This window comes from Elephantulus edwardii, unplaced genomic scaffold (assembly GCF_000299155.1).
Source record: "Elephantulus edwardii isolate Elephantulus edwardi_28Jun2011 unplaced genomic scaffold, EleEdw1.0 scaffold00062, whole genome shotgun sequence".
Classification (NCBI taxonomy): domain Eukaryota; kingdom Metazoa; phylum Chordata; class Mammalia; order Macroscelidea; family Macroscelididae; genus Elephantulus; species Elephantulus edwardii.
The window spans coordinates 10,853,466-10,875,965 of NW_006399812.1; the positions used below are offsets into that span (position 1 = coordinate 10,853,466).

The 22,500-nt window shown below is 37.7% G+C and overlaps 1 protein-coding gene across 1 annotated transcript in view; it reads left to right on the top strand.

Moving 5' to 3' along the window:
- URI1 (URI1, prefoldin-like chaperone) overlaps positions 1–22,500 on the top strand; it is a 112,479-nt gene that overhangs the window by 61,591 nt on the left and 28,388 nt on the right. Inside the window, exons 3-4 of the mRNA XM_006887868.1 lie at positions 4,600–4,678; positions 5,608–5,743. Coding sequence (XP_006887930.1) covers positions 4,600–4,678; positions 5,608–5,743 — 215 coding nt within the window. The remainder of the gene's footprint in view (positions 1–4,599; positions 4,679–5,607; positions 5,744–22,500) is intronic.

Sequence of the window (22,500 nt, forward strand, 5' to 3'; positions counted from 1 at the left end):
TAAATGTTTATGAAAATTAATAAAATATAGTTATAGGAAAAAAAAACAAAAAAAAACAAAGGCATGGTTCAGATCCACCTGTTGGAGAGAAGGATGAGCATTCCCCTCCTCTCTAATTTACTGCCTCTGAAAATCGCCTGGAGTGTCAACTATGGGTCAGTTCTGACTCGACAGCATAACAGCAGCATAGTAGTTAATGCTTTGTATGAAGATGCGTAAATACAAATGAAATCTCATTTCTTGGATATAGTTTTGAAGAACTGAAAGCTGAATTTAATCTATAAAGATCAAATGAAACTTTTTTAAAAATGAAGGTATTCTACTGGTAAGGAGTTATACTGCTACCTGAAAGCATGCAGTTGCACTCTGCCATCTGCTCTTTGCGAAAAAGATGGACAGTGTCTTCCCGTGTGATTTATTGCCTCTGAAAACCCCTTGGATTGGTTTGAGTTGAGGGTACTCAGCAACAGTAAGTAGGTGCAAGAGGTTTTTGTTAAGTAAACTTTCCCTTCTCCTGCTTGAAAGAATTAAGCAAGTACTGACTTTATTTTAAAATAACTGTCAAGCCTGGTGCTGTGGATTTGATTTCAAGTCATAGAATCCCTCCCTGCACTAGACTTCGGAGCCTGTAAATATTTATGAGGTGGGGGGAGGCTTTGCTGGATTAGAAATGATGCCTTTTGCACAACGTGCAATGCAGCATGCCACGGGAGCTCTTTAACAAATTGTGTTCTAATAAAATAGAAAAAATTGTTCACATTTTGGTGCAAATACAGATACCTACTATAACATTTAAATTGTTAGAATAGCTTGTATTTGCTACTGCACAGGCTTTTCAGTCGTTAATGGGATTATTTAAACCCTAATGTTAGAGGGCCTTATTCGAGATCTGTGTCTCTCTCTGACTAAGTACACTTCCTTGTACATTTCCACTGGTTCAACCTTTATAAAGAGAGTTCTTCAAGCTGTAATTTCTTCCAAAGACACTGTTTGACTCCCACTGGCCTCCCTTCAAAAAGAATTTTTGCATGGGCTGCATTTTAAATTATCTCCTTTTTTCTTTTTGTATTTTTAGAAAATTAACATTTAGAAATAGCAACTTCAGTCTCAAACTGCTCTTCTGTGAGTCTTTATTTTTATACTGGAAAGAATAATTAGTAATTGTCTTGAAAGTGAATATACTTGATTTCCAATATCAAATACATTGATCTTTGGTATTACCTCTCTTTGAACCTACTATACTTTTAATAGAAAGAAGATATGATTTACTGGAAAATTTCTTCTCCAAGTGTAGTTACCTAACTAAGTCATAATTTATGATAGTATTTGTATATCTAATCTAATGTACCAGGAGGCAGTCGTCAGAACAGAGCAAGGGAACACTGCATGGTTCAAAATTGGGAAGGGCGTACGCCAGGGATGCATCCTATCTCCATACCTTTTCAACCTGTATGCAGAACAGATTATCCGGGAGGCTGGGCTCTATGAGGAGAAATGTGGGTTCAAGATTGGTGGACAGTTTATCAACAATCTGCGTTATGCGAATGACACAACCCTGCTTGCTGAAACTGAAGAGGACCTGAAGCACCTGCTGCAGAGGGTCAAGGACTGCAGCCTCCAATATGGATTGAGGCTCAATGTCAAGAAGAAAAAGATTCTCACCACTGGATCAATTGGCAGCATCAGGATGTATGGTAAAGAGATTGAGATTGTACACAGCTTTAGTTTGCTTGGCTCCACAGTCAACAATCTTGGCACCAGCAGCCAGGAAATTAAAAGGCGCATTGCCATGGGAAAGTCTGCTGTTAGGGACCTCTCCAAAGTACTGAAGAGCAGTGGTGTCTCTCTGGAGACTACGGTGTGTCTGATACAGGCCATGGTCTTCGCAATCACTTGTTATGCATCTGAGAGTTGGACAATGACCAGGGAGGATAGAAGGAGAATTGATGCCTTTGAGCTGTGGTGCTGGAGAAGAGTATTGAGAATACCATGGACTGCTAGGAAAACAAACAGATTTGTCCTGGAAAGGGTTAAACCGGGTGGCTCCTTGGAGGCAAGGATTCTGAGGCTCCGTCTAACATACTTTGGACATGTTGTGAGGAGAGACTGGTCCCTGGAGAAGGACATCATGCTTGGGAGGATGGAGGGACAGCGCAGGAGAGGAAGGCTCTCTATGAGGTGGATTGATTCAGTGACTGGGATAATTGGGATGGGAGTGTCAGAGACAGTGCGATTGGCACAGGACAGAGCGGAGTTTAGGGCTGTTGTACATAGGGTCACTATGAGTCTCAAGCGACTCGACGGCACATAACAACAAAAACAACAACAATCTAATGTATGACCCTTGAATGTTTAAATTTGCAGAATTAATTATCTAAAACATAAATAAACTTACTGTTCCAGGCATTGTACCAAATTATGCCTTTACAGACTTTAAATCATACATTGCTCATACTAACCCTGTCTCCAAAACCTTGAATGATTATATCCAACTATGACATAGCCATTGTATATTGTTAACTACAAGGCTGTGTTTCTCTAAAGTTCAAATCCACTGTTTGCTTCATGGGACAAAGTTGGGGCTGTCCTTTCCCATTATAATTGACAGTTTTGAAAAGCTAATCAGAGGTTGCTGTGATTTGGAGTCTGTTCCATGGAAGGGAGTTACTGAATTGATACTGTCTTTCAGAAAGGCATGCTGGTTGGAATAAATTTAACATAGTAAAATCTTATCTTGATCAGTACTAGTGTTTCTTGCCAGTTTTAGAATTGCTTTTTTATGGAAAGTGAGGTATTGTGTTTTGTCAAAACTAGTGAGATAGATAGACATCATTCTAATTTTACCATTGGAGGTTGGAAGACTTAAGATTAATATGCTTATGTTAAATGGTGGAACTGGGATTTGCCTTCCGGTGTGACAGCTCCGAAACCATGCTCTTTATGGCACATAGATAGCTCTCTGGATGAGTTCGTGTTTGTTTTTTTGGTGGGTTCCCTTCCTTTTCACTTTTATAAGAATTTACTCAGAAGGATGGCCTTTATTTAAACACATAGAATAAAGATATGTTTATTTATGAAAAATAATTTTAGGGCAGAGCTTGTAAAGAGCGCTTAGAACAGTAAATTAGAGTTTGCTTAAAAGAATACAAGTCCCAGAAACCAGGTTAAATTAATTGCTTATCTGGTTTCTCCAGTGCATGAGTTTTCCATCTTCTTTCTGCTTTCTCTTCTATAATAGGAAAATGATGATAACTGACATTCACAATAGGAATATTTTTAGGATGAGTCATATTTGTTTTAAATATGTATATGAAGTGCCTTGAAATTCTTAAGACTAACCAGGATAATTTTTATTAATTAGGCAGTTGCTTTAAGGGACCTAAGGAGTAAATGGAAACAAGTTCTATGAGATTTATAAAACAGTCATTTGTATTATCTAGAAAGTGATTGCAATTTATCCTAATTTCAGTTTGACAATATCTACATGTTCTTTTAAATTTCTTGCTGAGATGGTGAGTTTTTAGTTTTGCTATTTTTAAAAATGGACAGCTTTTGTTTACAAACAAGTTTTAGTGCTCAGGGTGAGCCGCAGCCACCTGCCTGTCAGGGAACCCTTAGGACCCACTGTCCAGAGAAGTCTGGAAAGCAGGCATCTCGGTGTGGTCTTGTGTGTAAAGAAGGAGGACTGCCCATTTCTACAGGGTTAAGAACTGAGTGGGCTTCATATCAGGGGATCTTGTCACTCTCTTTGCTCCTACAGAATTACAGCTTTTAGTTATTTGAAATTAATTTATTAGGCAGTACTGTTTTGAACTCTGGTAGCCTAGTAGTCTTCACGAGGTGGGCTGCTGACCTGAAGGCACGCAGCTGCTCTGGCAGAAAGATGGGCATTCTCCTCTTGTGCAGTTTACTGCCTCGGAAAACCCACTAGAGGGTCAGCTATGGGTCATTTCCAACTCTATGGTACTTAACAGCAACAACAACAACCATGTGATAAAACATGTAAAAAATTACAAAGCCAAATAGAAAATCCTTTTTGTATTACCACTACTGATTTCTTCTTGTCCCTTGCTGATTCTCTCTTCTGCATCACATTAATGTGAATCATTGAAGGCTGGATACTACAATTCTCAGAATAAAGTTTTCTGAGGAGAACTAAAGCATCTGATCAAATTTTATGTTCATGATTTCTGTTCTGCAGCCAGTGTTACTCACTCAAGCTTTATTAAACCTCTCTTCCTTATTTGCATATAAAACTCAAGGCCCTCACTCACTATATGCCTTTGTTTCCAAATTTTATTTGGTTTAGTGGATTGTCTACCTAAAGCAACACAATTCTCAACATATGAGTGGCCAGCTTAGAAAATTCAAAGTCTATAAAAGTATGAATTCCTTTTTTAAAATTCCTTTTTTAATAAGGCGATTTGCTAAACTTTATAAAAATAGGATTTTGAAATTAAACAATACCTTAATCTCTAAATTGCTGAAGTTAGATTTTTATTGAGTTGTCTACAATACATAATGTATGCTTATTCATTTCACTTTTGGTATAGTACAGAGTCTGCTATTATTTTGCCATTTGGTGTTTTTTGTCAACAGGAAGAAGGTAGATAATGACTATAATGCCCTTCAAGAAAGACTCAAGACATTGCCTGATAAGTTGTCTTATAATATCATGGTATGTTTGTTGTGTTTCTTTTACAGTAGTGTGCTTGACGTATCAGCGGTAACTACAGTCATGAGGAAGATTATTTGGTGTTATTTTATGTCAGTAACACTAATTGTAGTAGTAGCTGATACTTATTTTCCTTTATTCATATTTGTTTTTCACATTATGGTGACAAATGATAAATGTTAGCAAAAAATTTGACATCTTTGGTATACAGTTCTGTAATATAGGAAAAACTACAATTAGGACGGGCATATAGTGCTTGTTCATTTCCTTTTAAAGCCAGAGTAGGAATAAGCTACAATGTTTTCTAATAGTTTCCAAAGTCACACACTAGGGCATTTATTTTTATATAAAAAATGTTGCTCATTTTTTTTTCAACAATATACATGTTAACATAATGATATCTTGGTGTGTCCTGGGGTAGAATCTTGCATTACATGGATATTCTTTTTCACAAAGACGTTAATATTTTTATACTATCCCAAATGTTTAGGAAATATAACTCCTTTAGGTAGATTCATTAAAGGTATTGGTTTGTTATCTCTTGCTTTGTAAAAATGATTATTGTATTTGAAGTAACTTTTTAGTTTTCTTTACTAAACTATGCTATATTAACTTCATATTTCAGTGCTAGTTGCTTTCATTTAAATTTATGAATAAACCAAAGCCATAAATATTCAGAGGCAATACTACTTTCTCTAAAAAAGCTAAATGTAAATATAGTGGTGATTTCTTTTTCGGTTTTCACACTGATTCTTAAACTCATTTCTGTAGGTTTTCATAGTGAACTTTTAATACAATGTCCAGGTTCTGTAGTGTTGACGTGTTCTTTTTCAGCATATAGATAAAGACCACAATAACTTAGAGCTTCTTATGCTGTTTCTAGACAGTGTGGTTTTTAATTTATTTTCTCCCTTTTTTTTTTTAACCTACAGGTGCCATTTGGTCCTTTTGCGTTCATGCCAGGAAAACTTGTGCACACTAACGAAGTCACTGTCCTACTTGGGGACAACTGGTTTGCAAAGTGCTCAGCAAAGCAGGCTGTAGGATTGGTTGAGCACAGGAAAGAACGTATGTACTGATTATAAGTGATGCTTCTTTGCTCCATGTGTATTGGTTCACAGATTGCATATTGATAGACTGTTATCAGAAGTACCTTTTATGAGTAATTAATTAGTCCAGACTTGGACAAAAAGACTTGTGGAGAGCCAGCCAACGAGAGGGAGACTCTCAACAAGATAGACTGACACAGTGACTGCAACAATGGGCATGAGCCTGGTGGTGACCTTAAGAATGGTGCCGGACAGGGCACGGTTTTGATCTCTTGTTCAGGGTGTTTCTATGAGTGGACTTGACACGTCAGCACTTAACCACCTCCATCAATAGTATGCGAGGTGGTTTGAGTAGAATTAAAGCTCATGGATAAATTTGAGACTACAACATTTGGACTGCAAATACCACCTATGTGTTTTCAGGAATGACAAAGAGCAAAATTATTTTCACCCAATTTTTTTGGCTAGAAGTTGAGAAGGTATGAGTTTGGTTGTAATTTTTATTTATTTCATTTCATAGACTTTTGTGTTTAATGCTTAAGCACCTAGCAATAACTTACTTTATGCTTAGTAACTTAGAAGAAGACTTATTTGCTTCAGTAGAAAGAATTTTTCTGCATACTTTTTGGTTTGAATAAAAGTGTATTTTGATTTTTATACAAGGGACCAGATGTGTAAAATAGATGGTAACTAAAATGGTGCCCCTTTTTTGTTAAGAGCTTTCAAGTACATTTTGTTACGGTAGTTCTGTAGTTTGTTAGTTTAAAACATACACATATACATGTACACACCACCACTCTCACACTTACTTTTTTTGTTGTTATATGCTTGACTTTGTTCTAGGTTAATTGAATTAACTTTTAAATTGAATTTACTTAATTTTTAATCTGTGTACTTATTTCCGTAATACCATATTTAAATTGATAGAATCGTACCTGTGTCTGTTTTTTAGCCTCCTGGTTAAATATCTTTGAAAATGTATTTTGTGAGAGTTCTCTGTAAATGAGTTCATACTACATAGAAAATAACTAAATTTCTAAAGCCAAAATTATTTCACTTATATATGTGTGAGTACTAGTTAAAGAACTCATTTATTCAGTGAATTTCTGGAAACCATATTTGGAGGCTCTAATTGCAAATCAACTCCTATAAGTTTATAATTGATATATATTTTGCTCTTTTGTGACATCATTCTGAATCATATTGTTAGACCTGTATATATTTCTGGTGATTATAATTCTTTTGGTGTTACTACATTAAAATAGGTCATGCACTTTAAGGGATAAAGAATGGACGTACTTTATTAAAAGCCTTAAAAAATTTTTTTTTATTATTAATTTCAGTGAAAATTTACAGAGACTTTGGATTTTCATTCATTCATTGTTGCAATTTTCTCCCTGCCCCCGCCTCAGTACAATCTTCTTTTTGAAAAGTAAAAGAAAAATTCTTTCATTGTTTTACAATCCTTCCCTCTAGGTCCACTCCACTATACAGCCTTCGTTTTGCACTCCTGTCATGACAAAAGTACCAAATCACATAACCCTTTTAAACAGTTTTCTCCCTCATCTGTTTCAATTCAGTATACATTATTTATCCCTTCTTTCTCAGACTCCTCCCCAACCCTGATGTCAGTCCTGTTTTAAAACAGTGGCACCATGCAGTGTTTGTCCTTTTGTAACTGAGATATTTCACTCAGCATAATGTCCTCCAGGGATTAAAAGCCTTTCTAATGGGGAAGGATTTTTTCGATTAATAGGGTGACTTTGCTAGTATAAAACTAGTTCAGAGTCTGTTGAAGTTTAGACATTTTTATTTTCACATGGATATTTCCATGAAGAAATTTTTATGGTCATTTTGATAATTTAATATATTAATGGGGGAATTCTTTTACTAGATTGCAATAGAGGTATGTTGTTGTTGTTATGTGCCGTCGAGTCGTTTGTGACTCATAGCGACCCTATGCACAACAGCCCTAAATCCTGCTCTATCCTGCGCCAACCGCACTGCCTCTGACACACCCATCCCGATTACCCCAGTCACCGAATCAATCCATCTCATAGAGGGTCTTCCCCTCCTGCGCCGTCCCTCCACCCTCCCAAGCATGATGTCCCTCTCCAAGGACCCATCCCTCCTGGCAACATGTCCAAAGTATGTCAGACGAAGCCCCAGAATCCTTGCCTCCATGGAGTAGCTTGGTTTAATCCTCTCCAAGATGAATCTGTTTGTTTTCCTGGCAGTCCATGGTACATTCAGTACTCTTCTCCAGCACCACAGCTCAAAAGCATCCACTCTCTTTCTGTCCTCCCTAGTCATTGTCCAACTCTCTGATGCATAACAAGCAATTGCAAACACTATGGCCTGTATCAGGCGCACCTTAGTCTCCAGAGAGACACTGTTACTCTTGAGTACTTTAGAGAGGTCCCTAACAGCAGACTTTCCCATCGTGATACGCTTTTTGATTTCCTGACTGCTGGTGCCAAGAGTGTTGACTGTGGAGCCGAGCAAACTGAAGCTGTGAACAATCTCAATCTCTTCGTCATCCATCCTGACGCTGCCAGTTGGTCCAGTGGTGAGAATCTTTGTCTTCTTGACATTGAGCCTCAGTCCATACTGAAGGCTGCAGTCCTTGACCCTTCGCAGCAAGTGCGTGAGGTCCTCCTCAGTTTCAGCAAGCAGGGTTGTGTCATCTGCATAACGCAGATTGTTAATAGATCTTCCACCAATCCTGATGCCACAATTCTCCTCATAGAGCCCAGCCTCTTGGATAATCTGCTCTGCATACATGTTGAAAAGGTATGGAGACAGGATGCATCCCTGGCGCACACCCTTCCCAGTTTTGAACCATGCAGTGTTACCCTGCTCTGTTCTGACTACTGCCTCTTCGTCCAAGTATAGGTTTTGCATTAGCACAGTTAAATGTTCTGGGATTCCCATTCTTCTCAGAGTCAGCCACAGTTTGTTCTGATCCACACAGTCAAATGCTTTTGCATAATCAATGAAACACAGATAGACATTCTTCTGGTATTCTCTGCTTTCAGCCAAGATCCATCTAATATCAGCAACAATATCCCTAGTACCACGACCCCTTCTAAACCCAGCCTGGACTTCTGGCAGTTCTCTGCTGATGTGCTGTTCTAATCGTTTTTGGATAATGTTCAGTAGAATCTTGCTTGCATGTGAAATCAATGACACTGTTCTGTAGTTTCCACACTCACTTGGGTCACCTTTCTTTGGAATGGGAACAAATATAGATCTCTTCCAGTCAGTTGGCCAAGTGGTTGTTCTCCAGATTTCTTGGCACAACTTGGTGAGCACATCCAGGGCAACATCTGTTATCTGGAATACTTCAATTGGTATACCATCTATTCCTGGGGCCTTATTTTTTGCTATTTCCTTCAAAGCAGCTCTTGCTCATATGTTATTTCTTTAAATTCCTCTGTATCTGCCAATTCCTTTCTATATAGTGACTCAGTATATTCATTCCTTCCATCTTTTAATATTTCCTGCATCGTTTAATATTCTGCCCAAAGCATCCTTGATTACAGCAACTCTAGGTTTGAGTTTGTTCTAGAGAAATAGTGAAATATTTTTTTAAATCACTTTCCAGTAGTTAAATAATGGTTTACAAATGGCCAAACATGACTTTGGAGATTAATATTTGTTTGAAGTAGTTTAAAAGCCATACTTCTATACAAAAAATTTACTGTATATTAGGTAAGTTCTAAAAACTTCTTTTATTTACATTATTTTAATTTACAACAAATAATTTAGACATGTATAAATATATCCTATTTATTAAGAAAAGATAACTCTGTTTTTCTTAATGTGGAAGAAATGTTAGCATGTGTTAAAGGAGCAGACACAGCATGGGTGGCCCAGTCTGACTTATGCCTGCTTCATAAAGGGGAAATTTATAATATCCATAGTACCAAACAAATAGCTCTATGGTCAGACATTGCACCCCACATCCTCCTGCACCTGTTTCTGCCAATCATTGAGTCTAATGTTTGTTGCAACTTGACTCACAGACTTGACTCACAATTGTGGGGTTTATTGGGAAAATAGGTTGGGGCATGTGAGAGGCAAAGACTGTCACACAATGCAAGGCCAGGTTTAGTCCAGCATTCTCAGGCCAGATTAACCAGGCACAATTCTTCAATTTGGGAAAGTCCAGGTTCTGTTCATCACACAAATGCACCTCTGGTTTACTTAACCACAAACTTTATCTCAGAGCGGTTACAAGTCAGCTTTTCCTTCAGTTGTTCAATAAGTAAAATGTTTAACTGTAGCTCCATCTCCAGAGTTCTTCTGGTTACACCTTGCCACAGTCTCTTCACAGTAGTGCCACAGTCTCTCCCACCCTTTCTTTACCACTGTCTTTGACAGTGTGGAAAGCACTCTCTTATTGGTCCCATAGCTTTTGATGATTTGCAAGATCATGTGTCCACTGTTAAGGTAGCTAGAGACCTTACCTCCACAGTGAGGTAACACAAAAATGGAAAGCCAGTTTTCAAGATTTCTGGTACCACAGAATGTTAAACATTCTGTCGACTGGAGTAATTGTGGAAGGGAGAAGATAGTAATTATCTTTTTTAAATAGGGGAGAAAAAGAGATTTAAACCTTTTCTCTACAAAATTGGCATATTCAGAGGAGGGATCTATGAAGTCAGAGGGAGATGATTTCCAGTGAACAAGGCACATTCATTTGTCTCTACCCTTTGTGCTTACATCTTGTGTTTTTGCCAGTGTGACCAGCACTTTGAATTTTTAAAAGTTTAAGTATTATAATAGAATAAAATTAACTTTTTCTCATGTACAGCTTTTAAAAAAACACATATATGGTTATATTTAACTAATATCACAATCAAATAACAGTTTTACCATTCCTAAACTCCCACATGTGTGTTGCCTCTTTGTAGTTTACACCCTAAAAAACTACTGAGCTCTTCTCCATGACTGTAATTTTGACTTTTCCAGAAGGTAGTGTATATGAACTTAGAGAGTATGTACTCTTTTGAAGCTGCCTCCTTTTATTCAGTATAATCCTTTGAGATTCGTATGAGTTGCTCTATGTATTAGGTTATACCTTTTGGTTATTGAGTAGTGTCCTCATTTTATAGATGTACCACAGTTTTTCTTTTCAGCTACTGAAGGGCATTTGTTACCTAGTGCTGCTGTAACACAAGTATGACAAGTGAATGGCTTTAATAAGCAAGTTTCTTTTGTCATAGCTTTGAAGTTAGACTTCTGAATCAGGGAATGCCCTTGAGGAGGACTTTGTTGACTCTGGAGGAAGGGCCTTGACTCTCTGAGCTCTGCTCTCTTTTCATCTCTGCTAGTTACACTTGCTTGTTTAATCTCTTTTATATCTCGGAAGAGAGTGACTTAAGACATGATCCATCACTAATCCTGTTTCATTAACATAACAAAGACAACCCATTCCCAAATAGGATTATAACCACATTCATAGAGGTTAGGGTTTATAGCACATGCATTTGGGGTACACAATTCAATTATATGAGCTTGTTAAACTTTGGTTTTTTATTATTTGTGAATAGAGCTGCTATAAGCTTTCATGTATAGGTTTTTATTCCCGTTTTTTAAATTGTGATTTTAATGAAAGTTTACAAAAAAGTTGGATTTTTATTCATTCATTGTTGTACATTTTTATAAAACATATATGGGAATGATAGTATCAAACACAATATGAAAGGAGGAATGTGTGAAACACAATGTAAATAAATGAAACTCTGTATATATACATTTGTATGCAAACCAATATAAAATTTAAAAATATTTTTAAAAGATTGATTCTTTATTGTTGCATAATTTCTTCCCTCCTCACTACCCTCCTTCCCAGTCTACTTTGCTGTGTACCTCTTAATCTGGACTGTTCTCATACATATAATACCTAATCTTATATTCCTTTTAAACAGTTCTTTCCTTCATCTGTTCCAATGCAGTGTTCTTTATTTATCCCCTCTTTTCTTAATTCCCCCATCCCACCTCCTGCCACACTCATCAGTCCTGTTTTATAACAGTGGTGTTTTGCAGTATTTGTCCTTTTGTGATTGAGATATTTCACTCAGCATAATGTCCTCCAGGGTCACCCATGTTTTAGAATATTTTATGAGCCCTAGTTTTTCAGTGCTGTGTAATATTCCATTTCATGACTATACCTTTTTTATGTGAACATAACTTTTTATTGCTGTTTATAAATACCTTCTACAAACATCATTTAGATTTAAAGTATATAAATTTTCTCTTAAATTAAGTGTGCCTGATCCGGGCCATAGTCTTCACAACTGTCCAGCTGTGCGTCACAGAGCTGGCCAGTGACTAGGGATGATAGAGAATTAAATTGAAGCCTTTGAGTTGTGGTGCTGGAGAAGAGTTTTGAATATTCCATGGACTGCTAGGAGAACAAACAGGTTCATCCCAGAGAGGGTGAAACCAGGCTACTCCTTGGAGGCAAAGATTCTGAAGCTTCAGCTGACATACTTGGGCATGTTGCAGGGAGGGACCAGTCCTTGGAGCGGGACAGCATGTTTGGCAGGGTGGAGGGACAACGCAAGAGAGGAGGACGCTCGATGAGGGGTAATGGGAGTAGGTGTGTCGGAGACAGTGAGGTTGGTACAGGATAGAATAGGGTTTAGGGCTCTTGTTCATAGGATTTCTGTGAGTTGCAAGCGACTCAACGACACATAACAGAAGCAACTTAAATTGTTTTCTGAAGCAACTATCCAGCTACTTTTTGAGTTGATTTTATTGTTTAACATTCTCATACTCATGTATGAGACTTGGAATAATTCCGTTTTTTTTTCAGGTTCAGTAATGATGAAACCTCATCCTTATCATTTAGTGTTACTAGTTCCAAAAATTGTACTCTTGATTAAAAAATCTTGAACTTAATGCCATCAAGGCCAAACCAACTCTTAGGTGGGAGTCGATTGTTTATCTTTCTCCTTTGGAGGAAGGCTTGGCTTTGGGATTGGTGCAACTCGTTACCTATTATACCACCAGAGCTCCCTTTTTTTTTTTGTTTCTTGTTGTCAGGTACCATCGAATCAACTACAGCTCGCAGTACCCCTGTGAAGAGCAGATCTGAACCTTCTTGCCCTCTCCTGCACCTGATCTTCACTCAGCGTTTCAGAGGAGCTCAATTCTCTGTTAACAGTCTCTGTGTCAGTCCATCTTGTTGGAGGTTTTCCCCTCTTTGTATGACGCTCTTCCTTTTTAGCATGATTTCCTTTTCCAAGGACTGGCCTCTCCTGACAGCATGCCCAAAGTATGCGAGACCAAATTTCACTTTCTTTTCTTTAAGAAGCACCCTGGTTGTACTGCTTTCAGGACAGACCTGTTTGTTCTTTTGGTAGCCCGTGGGATATTTAATATGCTTCTCCAACACCAAAAATCAAAGCCATCCATTCTTCCATTATCCTTATTCATTATCCAACTTTCAGATGCGAAGGAAGTTGAAGACCTTGGCTTGGATCGAGCACATTTTGATCTTTAAACTTAATCATTGCTGACAGAAGATTTTCCCAGTACAACCCATCTTTTGATTTCTTGACTGCTGCTGCCATGGGTGTTGATTGTGTATCCAAGTAAAAGGAAATTGTTGACAACTTCAGTCTTTTCTCCATCTTTCATGATGTTGCTGATTGGTCCAGCAGTGAGGATGTTGTTTTCTTGATGTTGAGATGGTGTTGGGTATGTGAAAAAACCCAAATTCATTGCCATCAAGTATATTCCAACTTACAGTAACACTATAAGACAGTAAAATTGTTTCTATAAAGTAAATCTTTACAGAAGTTAAACCACCTCATCTTTGCCTTAGAGCAGCTGGTGGATTTGAGTTGCTGACTTTTTTTGATGAGCTCTTAAAGATTGTACCGCCAGGGCTCCTTGGATAGGCCTTTAATACGTTCTGTGTGAATTTGCCTAGTGGTTCATAATGTTGGACATTTCTTAATGTACTTGCTGTCTGTATATCTTTTTTGGATCTGCTCAAATCTTTTTGGATCTGCTCAAATCTTTTGCCCACTTAAAAAATAAATTAGGTTGCTTGCTTTTCTTGATGTTCAGAGAGTTCTTTTTATATTCTGAATGTAATTCCTTTGTCAAATAATATGATTTGCAAGTATTTTCTCCCACTTTATATCGTGTCTTTTTATTCTCTTTAAAGTGTCATTCCAAAGCAAACGTTAGTAATTTTGAGTCCAATTTATCAATTTTTCTTTTATAGTTTATACATTTGGTGTCATTGTTAAGAATACTTTATTTAATCTCAATTTGTGGACATTTTCTCCTATGTATTCTTTTAAAAGTTTTGCAGTTTAAAGCTTTATACTTAGATCTGTGATCTATTTAAATGTAATTTCTGGTCTAAGATACTTTGAGCATATTTTTTTGTAGTATATCCAGTTGTTTAAAAACTTACTGAAAACATTATCCTTTCCACGTTTGTCCTAAATGAATTGTCAGTAAAAACTATAGTAAGTTACCATTTCACTTCTACTAGGGTAGGTGTAATAAAAAAGACAGTAGTAAGTGTTCACAAGGATGTGCATTGCTCATGGGAGTGTAAAGTGTTGAGCTGCTTTTAAAAACAGTCTGGCAATTCCTCACAGAGTAAAAAAGCATCATGTTACCGTATGACCCAGCCATTTCACTTCTTATAAACAGAAAACACAAAATAGAAACAATTCAACTATCTTGTCAGTGGGTGAACAGTTAAATAAAATGCCATCTATTCATCAATAGAAAGAAATATTTCTTAATAACATGCTAAGTGATCAGTCACAGTCATGGTCTTTTTTTTTAGGATTTTGGTTTTTTTTCCACATTATTTCTCACTTTATCAGGGCCTTTCTATTACTGTTCTTTGCAGAACGGTGTTGCTGTTGTGAGCCATTGAATCAAACTGACCCACAGCTGACCCTCCAGTGGGTTTTCAGAATTTGCAAATCGCACAGGAGGAAATGATTCCTCTTTCTCCTGCAGCTGTGGATTCAAACCACATGCCTCCTTACCACTAAAACGCCAGAGCTCCTTTTTAGCCACGTGTGAGGACATTTTTCGTTGTGACAATTATTTGTATGGTGCTATTGCTATCTAGTGGATAGAAGAAGCCAGGAATCACAGTGCATTGGACAGTCACCCAAAACAGCAGTAGTGATGAGGTGCAGGGTCTTGGTCCAGAAGTTACCAGTCTTACAGATTTATTCAGTACTTAACTTTTGGTTTTATGATCTCTCTGTTTTAAAAATTTGCTTTCTTTTTAGCTTGTTCTGAGTTTATTTTATTCTTTTTCTAGTTTCCAATACAAGCTTATTTCTATTATAAATTTCCTTCTTACTATTGCTGTAACACATGTTTTGACATGTACCTTGAATTTCACTTCAACATAACTTTCTAATTTCTCCTGAAATAGGATTCTTTTTTTTGAAATACGATTCTTAACTATTACCTAATTTAATTCTTGAAAACTGTTCAACAATGTGTTGCTTAATTTCCATTTATTTGTATGTTTGACAGTTTTTGTTTTATTCGAGATTCATTCCATGTGGTTAGACATATATATTTTGTATAATTTCAGTCTTTTGAAACTTGTTTTGTAATGAAGTACATGACTTGTCTTGAAGAATGAACCATGTGCACTGATAAAAAGACATTTTACTTCTACTGTATATTTGTATATAAATTTCTTATCCTTTTTTTTGTCCATCATTTGCATTGGGCTTATTATTTTTCTAGTGAACCATTTTAACTCCATTTTGTTTTCCTTTGGTGTTTTATTTCTTTGTGTTAACCATGAGGAGTACAGTTAACATCTTCATTTTATACTACACTAATTTCCATTGTTACTAACTCAGCTTTCAAGTCAGTCATTGCTGTGGAGTTTGGACTGATTCACAGCTTACCCTCCAGCAGATTTTTAGAGACTATAATTCACACAGGAGAACACTGACCATCTTTCTCCTATTGAATTGCTGGTGGATTCACACTGCCAACAATGTTCCGCCTTTGGAATAGAATCACAACTCCTTCTGTCCTCTCCAGCTTTAGTAATATATGTAAACTCTATCCCCATACAAGTCTCCTCCATGGTATGTTAGTCTTATCATTAATAACATCTTTATACATTTTGTGTCTTTTGTTGTTTGTCATTGAGTTAAAACCCACTCTTAGTTGACCTGCCCCCAGCAAGTTTTCAGGAGCTTTGCCTGGCTTGGAATGAGAGTGCACATCTTTTCCCAAGGAGTAGCTGGTGGACTCCAACTGTGCTTTTGGATTGACAGTGCACTTCTCACCACTCAACCACCATAAAATGCCTAGTAGTTTAAATTTAGAATCTCTGGGTGAACAGTGCTTGACTACTAGTCAAAAGGTTAGACATTCAGATTCACCCAGAAGCTCCTGAAATGAAAGACCTGGTGATTTATGTCGTCGTCGTCCCCCCCCCCCCGCCTAAAAAAAAAGCTATTAAAAGCTCATAATCTACTCTTCTACTCAGACACACACTTGTAGGTCACCAAAAGTTGGAATGGACTTGATGACAACTGGTAAAAAAAGAGATTAATTTTATAATTATATTTTATTATTTGTCTTTGGAATGATATGAATTATAATTATACAAGATAAAATAATTTTAATAAAGTTGTAAAGTAGAAACAAAAAACATTCTCATATTTGCCCACAAAATTGTCTTTATTGGAGACCTTTATTTGCTGCATACAGCTTTGAGTTATTGTGACTTTCCAGTGGTTCTGTCTTTAGCATTTATCATAGGGTAGGTTTAAATTCCCTCAGCTTTGTTTTTCTGGAAATGCCTTTAATCTTCCACAAGCTTAATGGACAGTTTTGCTGGATATAGAATTCTTGGTTGATGGTGCTTTCCCCAGCACTTGAAATATGTTATTCCACTACTTTTAGGCCTGCACAGTTTCTGAGGAGAAATTGGCACTTAATTTTATTGATTTCTTGAATGTGACAAATTGTTTTTTTCTATATTCTTCTTGATCTTTGCATTTTGAGAATTTGATTATTTTTCTGTCAGTGTAGATCTTTTTGGATTATTTAACTTGGCACTTAGCTGAACTTCTTGGATTTGTAGATTCATAACCTTTATCAAACTTGGGAATATTTCTGTTACTATTCAAATACCCCCCCCCCCTTTTCTTCTCTTTCTGGCATCAGTGGTGAATATGTGTGTTTTGTTTATTTCAGTGTTTTTTGGTTTAAATTGTCTTCCACAGTTCCATTAGATTTTACTTTGTTTTCTTGATTCTTTTTTATTTTTTGCTTTTTAGACTCAGTGTTCAATTGCTGAGTCTTTTAGTTTGAGGCTTGAATCTTGAATTGAGTTACTCCCTTCAATTTTTCATCTTAGTTATCAGCATTAGTAATTCTCTTTGGTGGTGGTTGTTATGTGCTGTTGAGTCACCTGCGACTCAAAGTGACCCTATATATAACAGTCCTAAACTCTGCTCTGTCCTGTGCCAATTCCATTGTCTCTGACACACTTAACCCCATATTACCCCAGTCACTGAATCAATCCATCTCATCGAAGGTCTTCCTCTCCTGTGCTATCCTTCCACCATCTCAAGCATGATGTTGCTTTCCAAGAACTGGTTCTTCCTTGCTGCGTGTCCAGAATATGTCAGATGAAGCTTCAGAATCCTTGCCTCCAAGGAGCAGCCTGGTTTAATCCTCTCTAGGATGAACCTTTTTGTTCTCTGAGCAGTCCATGGCCTATTCAAAATTCTTCTCTAGTACTACAGCTCAAAGGCATCAATTCTCCTTCTTTCATCCCTAATCATTGTCCAGCTTTTGATTAAATTATAATTTTATCTTTGTATGATTCTCTTTGTTGCCCATGTGTCTAGCTTTTTTCCTTTATTCTTTTAAAAGAGTCGTCATGTCCAATTTCTTTGTATGTCTTGTCATTTCCCCCCTATCTTTGGAACATTATAGCACATTAACTCTGAGCATGTGCATGGCTTTTCCATTTCCTGTATGCAGAGTACTTAAAATATTATTTTTTTACAAGGAACTGAAGTCACAGCCTTCAGTCTTTGCTAGTTATAGTCTCTCTAGTCATTTATGACCACTCATTCTGACCGAACCAAAGATTTTGTCCCTTCAAGTCTCTCAGTTCAGAATGGACACACTGACAAGTCTGCCATCAGATTCTGCTCTGTTCATGTTAGAGGTCAGCCTACTGTCTTATTGAATAAGCCACTCTTGGTGGCAAAATGGTTAAGCACTTATGTGCTATTTGAACAGTAGCTATTTAGACTTACCCAGTGGCTCTGTGGGAAAAAGACCTAGCAATCTGTTTCTCTTAAGGTCACAGGCAGGAGAGCCTTGAGGGGACAGCTCTACTCTTGTCACATACAGGCCTATTAATCAGAATTGACCCCATGGCACCCAGCAACATCATCATAACATGATTCAAAATTTAAAAGACAGTAAAAACCCAAGTATTCCTTATTTTTCTCTTGATGTACATCATTATCACTATTATTTCAGGGATATTTATGCATTGATTGACAGCCATAGATTTATGCATTCTCGCCTCCACCACATTTATGTTGCTATGAACTGTCAAGTCGTACCTGACTCAGCTGACGTGGCAGTGAGTTTTCAGAGGCTGTAAATCTTTCTTCTGAGGAGCAACTGATGGATTAGAACTATGTGTTTTTTGATTGGCAGGCAACTCCTTACCACTAGGGCACCAGATCTCATACACCATATATATGTTGTTCTTTGTCATTGAGTCGAGTACAACTAATAGGCACCCTCAGAACAAGTAGTCTGAACCCTGTTCTATTCTTTGCCATCGTTAAAATTTCTGTCACACTCAAACACATTGCTGCAGTGACTGTATCAATCTGTCTCATTGAAAGTCTTAACTCTATTTGGCTGAGTGACCTTCACTTTACCTTTCCAAGCTTGAGGTCCCTTTCCAAGCAGTTTCTAACATGTTTGGGTGCATGCTGCAGTCACTGTGTCAAATCCACTTCACTGAGGGACATCTTTCCACCACTCTTCCTCCACCTTTCCAAGTATGATGTCCTTTTCCAAGAAATACCCTTTCCTAGTAACATGCCCAAAGTATGTGGGACGAAGCTTTATTTTTCTTTTTAAAATTTATTTTATTTTATTTTAATTTTTGTGCATGTACCGTCAAAGCAGATCTGACTGGTACAGGAGAAGATTGTCCCTCCTTCTCCAGCAGAGCATCTGGTGGATTCAAACAGCACATCTCTGGGATTGCAGTACAGCTTCTTGCCACTAGGCCACCAGAGCTCCCTGAAGCTTTATTTTTCAAGGAGACAAAAATAATAAATAAATATGTATATATAAAAATATGTATTTTAATAGATATATAGATGTATGTGTGTGTGTGTGTGTGTGTGTGTGTACCATAGGGTCAGAATCGACCTATAGCTGACCCTCAGGTGGGTTTTCAGAGGCAGTTAATCTCACAGGAGGAGATTGTTCATCCTTCTGATTAAAACAAGCTGGGAAGCAGGAGTGGCATCGACTTTCGAAAGAGCTTGTCTCTGGAAACTCTATGAATGTGGAAAAATGATGAAAGTTATACAAGTGTTCAGGCCTTTTGTTCATAGGGTCACTATGAGTTGTCTATGACTCGACGGCACTTAACAACAACAACAGAGAGAGCTCTGTAGGCCTAGTGGATAGAAAGTTCTGCTACCAAGCCAAAGGTGGGTGATTTTAATCTGTGGCCCTCAGGCAAGCCATTTTGGAAGTGGATGCCACTCCTGCTTCCAAGCTTCTTTTAATCAGGAAGTTCCAGCAAACACTGTCCACCATGGGTAACTATTATTGCATTTGGCACATCGGCGTCACAGTGTTTAGCATCACAGCAACCACAAATTACTCTGTACAGCAATGCACAGACTGGTGCTATATACCACATAGAAGAATGTTTGACAAAAAACAATACATACACCTACCTCTGGTATCCTAGTGGTAAACTGTACTGGGGTCCCAAAGGCACATGGTTTGACTCCAGCCGCTGCTCTGTGAATAAAGGCTAGGCTGTCTCCTGCTGTGTGATTTACTGCCTCTGAAAATGCACTGGAGGATCAGCTCTGAGTCAGTTCTGAATTAATAGCAAACAACAGCAACAACACACTTCCCCCATTCCTCTCCTCCACCTCCTCATTGCCGTTAAGTTGGATTGGCTGGATTGGCTTCCCAAAGCTGTAAGTTACACAGAAGGAGATTGTTCCTGTTTCTTCTGAGAAGCCACAGGGGAGTTCAAGCCACCAGAGAGGTGTGACTGTGGTTTAGCACCAACGATCCCTGCTGATTACACCAAAAAGAAGCACACTACTTTTCTCTGTTACCCTTTTAATTACTATCCCATAATTTATTTAACAATTCCCTGCTGATAAACAGTTTTTAGTGGATTTTTTAAAATTTTATTTTGTTATTATTATTTGTGTGTGTGTGTACGTACCGTCAAATAGGATATGACTGGTACAGGAGGAGATTGCCCCTCCTTCTCCAGTAGAGCACCTGGTGGATTTGAACCATGTGCCTCTGGGATTGCAGTGTAGCTTCTTGCCATAAGGCCACCACGGCTCCCTTGGATTTTTTTTTTAAATGTTGGGGTTTTTTTTCTTTCTATTAAGCAACATTGCAGTGGATGATGTGTATATTTGTGTATCTATCATTTTATGCTGTAATCTGTATCTCTAGGATTAATGATCCAGCTTTGGGAAAGTATCGAGGAAAAAGGATAGATTAGAGCTAAGGGTTCAGTGCTTCTCAGGAAAATTTGGTATGAATCACACCTAACCATCAAGAAAGCAAAACTCTTCACAACTGTATCAGTAAGTAATATCCTCATAAATGGAGGAAAGTTGAAGTTGTCAAGGATTTCATCTCACCTGCATGTATAATCAGCACCCATGGTAAGAGCAGGCACCACATCAGAAGATGCACTGCATTGGACAGAGTTATTGTCAGAGATCTCTTTAAAGTGCTAAAGAGCAAAGATGTTAGTTTAAAATCATAGTACGTTTAATTGCTTCTTAATGTTTGTGAAGGTTAGATGATAACTAAGAACGAACGAAGAAGAATTGATGCCTTTGAATTATAATGTTGACGAAGAGTGCTAAACGTATGGACTGCCAGAAAAATAAATCTATGCCAGGAAAGGGGCAAGAATGGTGGAACTTAGACTCACTCTTTGGATGTTTTGTCTGGGAGGGCTGGTCTCTGGAAAAGGACAGTCCACATTGGGAATGTGGAAGGTCAGCAGATAAGAGGCAAGCCCTCAATGAAATAGATCAGTGGATGACTGCAGCAGTGAGCTGAGAGTACAGCAGAGATGGTGAATATGGCGCAGGAGTCACCTAGGAGTTGGAGTCTACTCAAAAGTGGTTAACAGCAGCACGTCGTAAAAGTCAAGTTCATTTGTTCAGATGTAGGAGTTAGGTACTTGATATATTTATGCCGTGGGCGGTGAAAAATGATGAAACCTTGTTAATTGCCCTATATTATGGTACAGTGTGCGTTCTTAAGACTCTTCAATAACTGCCTTTTTATTTCATGCTTTGAAATATTTTTATGCACACACCAGATGTGTACAGACTTTAAAATAGAATAGTATTCTAAAACTTAAAATAATAAAAAATACCAGAATTCTGTTCTGTCATTTCCTACTCCCAAATCTCACTCCTCACAGATACTTTGGTTCTATTCTTTTTCTACTTACTTACTTAGTATTGTAGCTTCCTATTGCTGCAGAACACAAATTCCCTAAGTGGTTGGTTTATTTCTCATAGTTCTAGAGGCTGAAAGTCCCAGTCTGGGTCTCACCTGTATCATTTTCTCCTGTAGGCCTTTGTCTTGATTTCTGGTCAAGAAATCAAAAGACTTATTGCATTGGGAAAATCTATTTTAGTGTATCTCTCCAGAGTGCTAAAGAGCAAAGATGTCAGTTTAAAGACCAAGGTGCACTTTGTCCAAGCCAGGATCTTGTCTGTTACAACCTGTGCGAAATTTGGAATATGAAAAAGGAAGGATTACAGAAGAGTATGGGTGTTTGAATTGTGGCATCGGAGAAGACTGTTGATTGTCCCATAGACTGCCCAAACAACAAGCCATTCTGTGTAGGAACAAGTGCAACCAGGTGCTCCTTAGAGGTAAGGGTTGTGAGACTTCATCTCACATGCTTTCGGTATGTCGTCAGGACCATGCCTTGGAGAAACACGTCATGCTGAGAGAAGGTGGAGGATCAGAGAAACAGTGACAGAGCCTCAACAGGATGGACTGATAGAGGGACAGTGGGCTTACCAGTGATGATGAGAGCCATGAAGGACAGGGCAAGGTCAGAGGTGTCATAACCATAACTGAGTCTTGGGCAGCTTGATGGCACCTAACAGCAACAGCTTTGAAAACAGTTGCCACCCCTCCACCCCCAACTGTTAAACTGTTATCCTGTTACCTTTGGAATTGTTTTGTGTTTTTATTTTAGAAACCTAATACAGCTCTCTTCACTTTTTATTTGACTTATTTTTCCCTTTCTGTGAGATTTAGATTTTGTGTTTCCCTCTGATCTGAAATGCCATAGAGAGAGGTACCTTGTTATATATTTAAATGATTTAAAATTTATTTGCTGAGTGTTTCTGTATGGAGGCTCATGTCTTTAACATTTTCTGAGAATCTTTTACTATTATTTGCTTTCTTTTGCTATTCATCTCTTTGTTACAATTTTTTAGATTATTG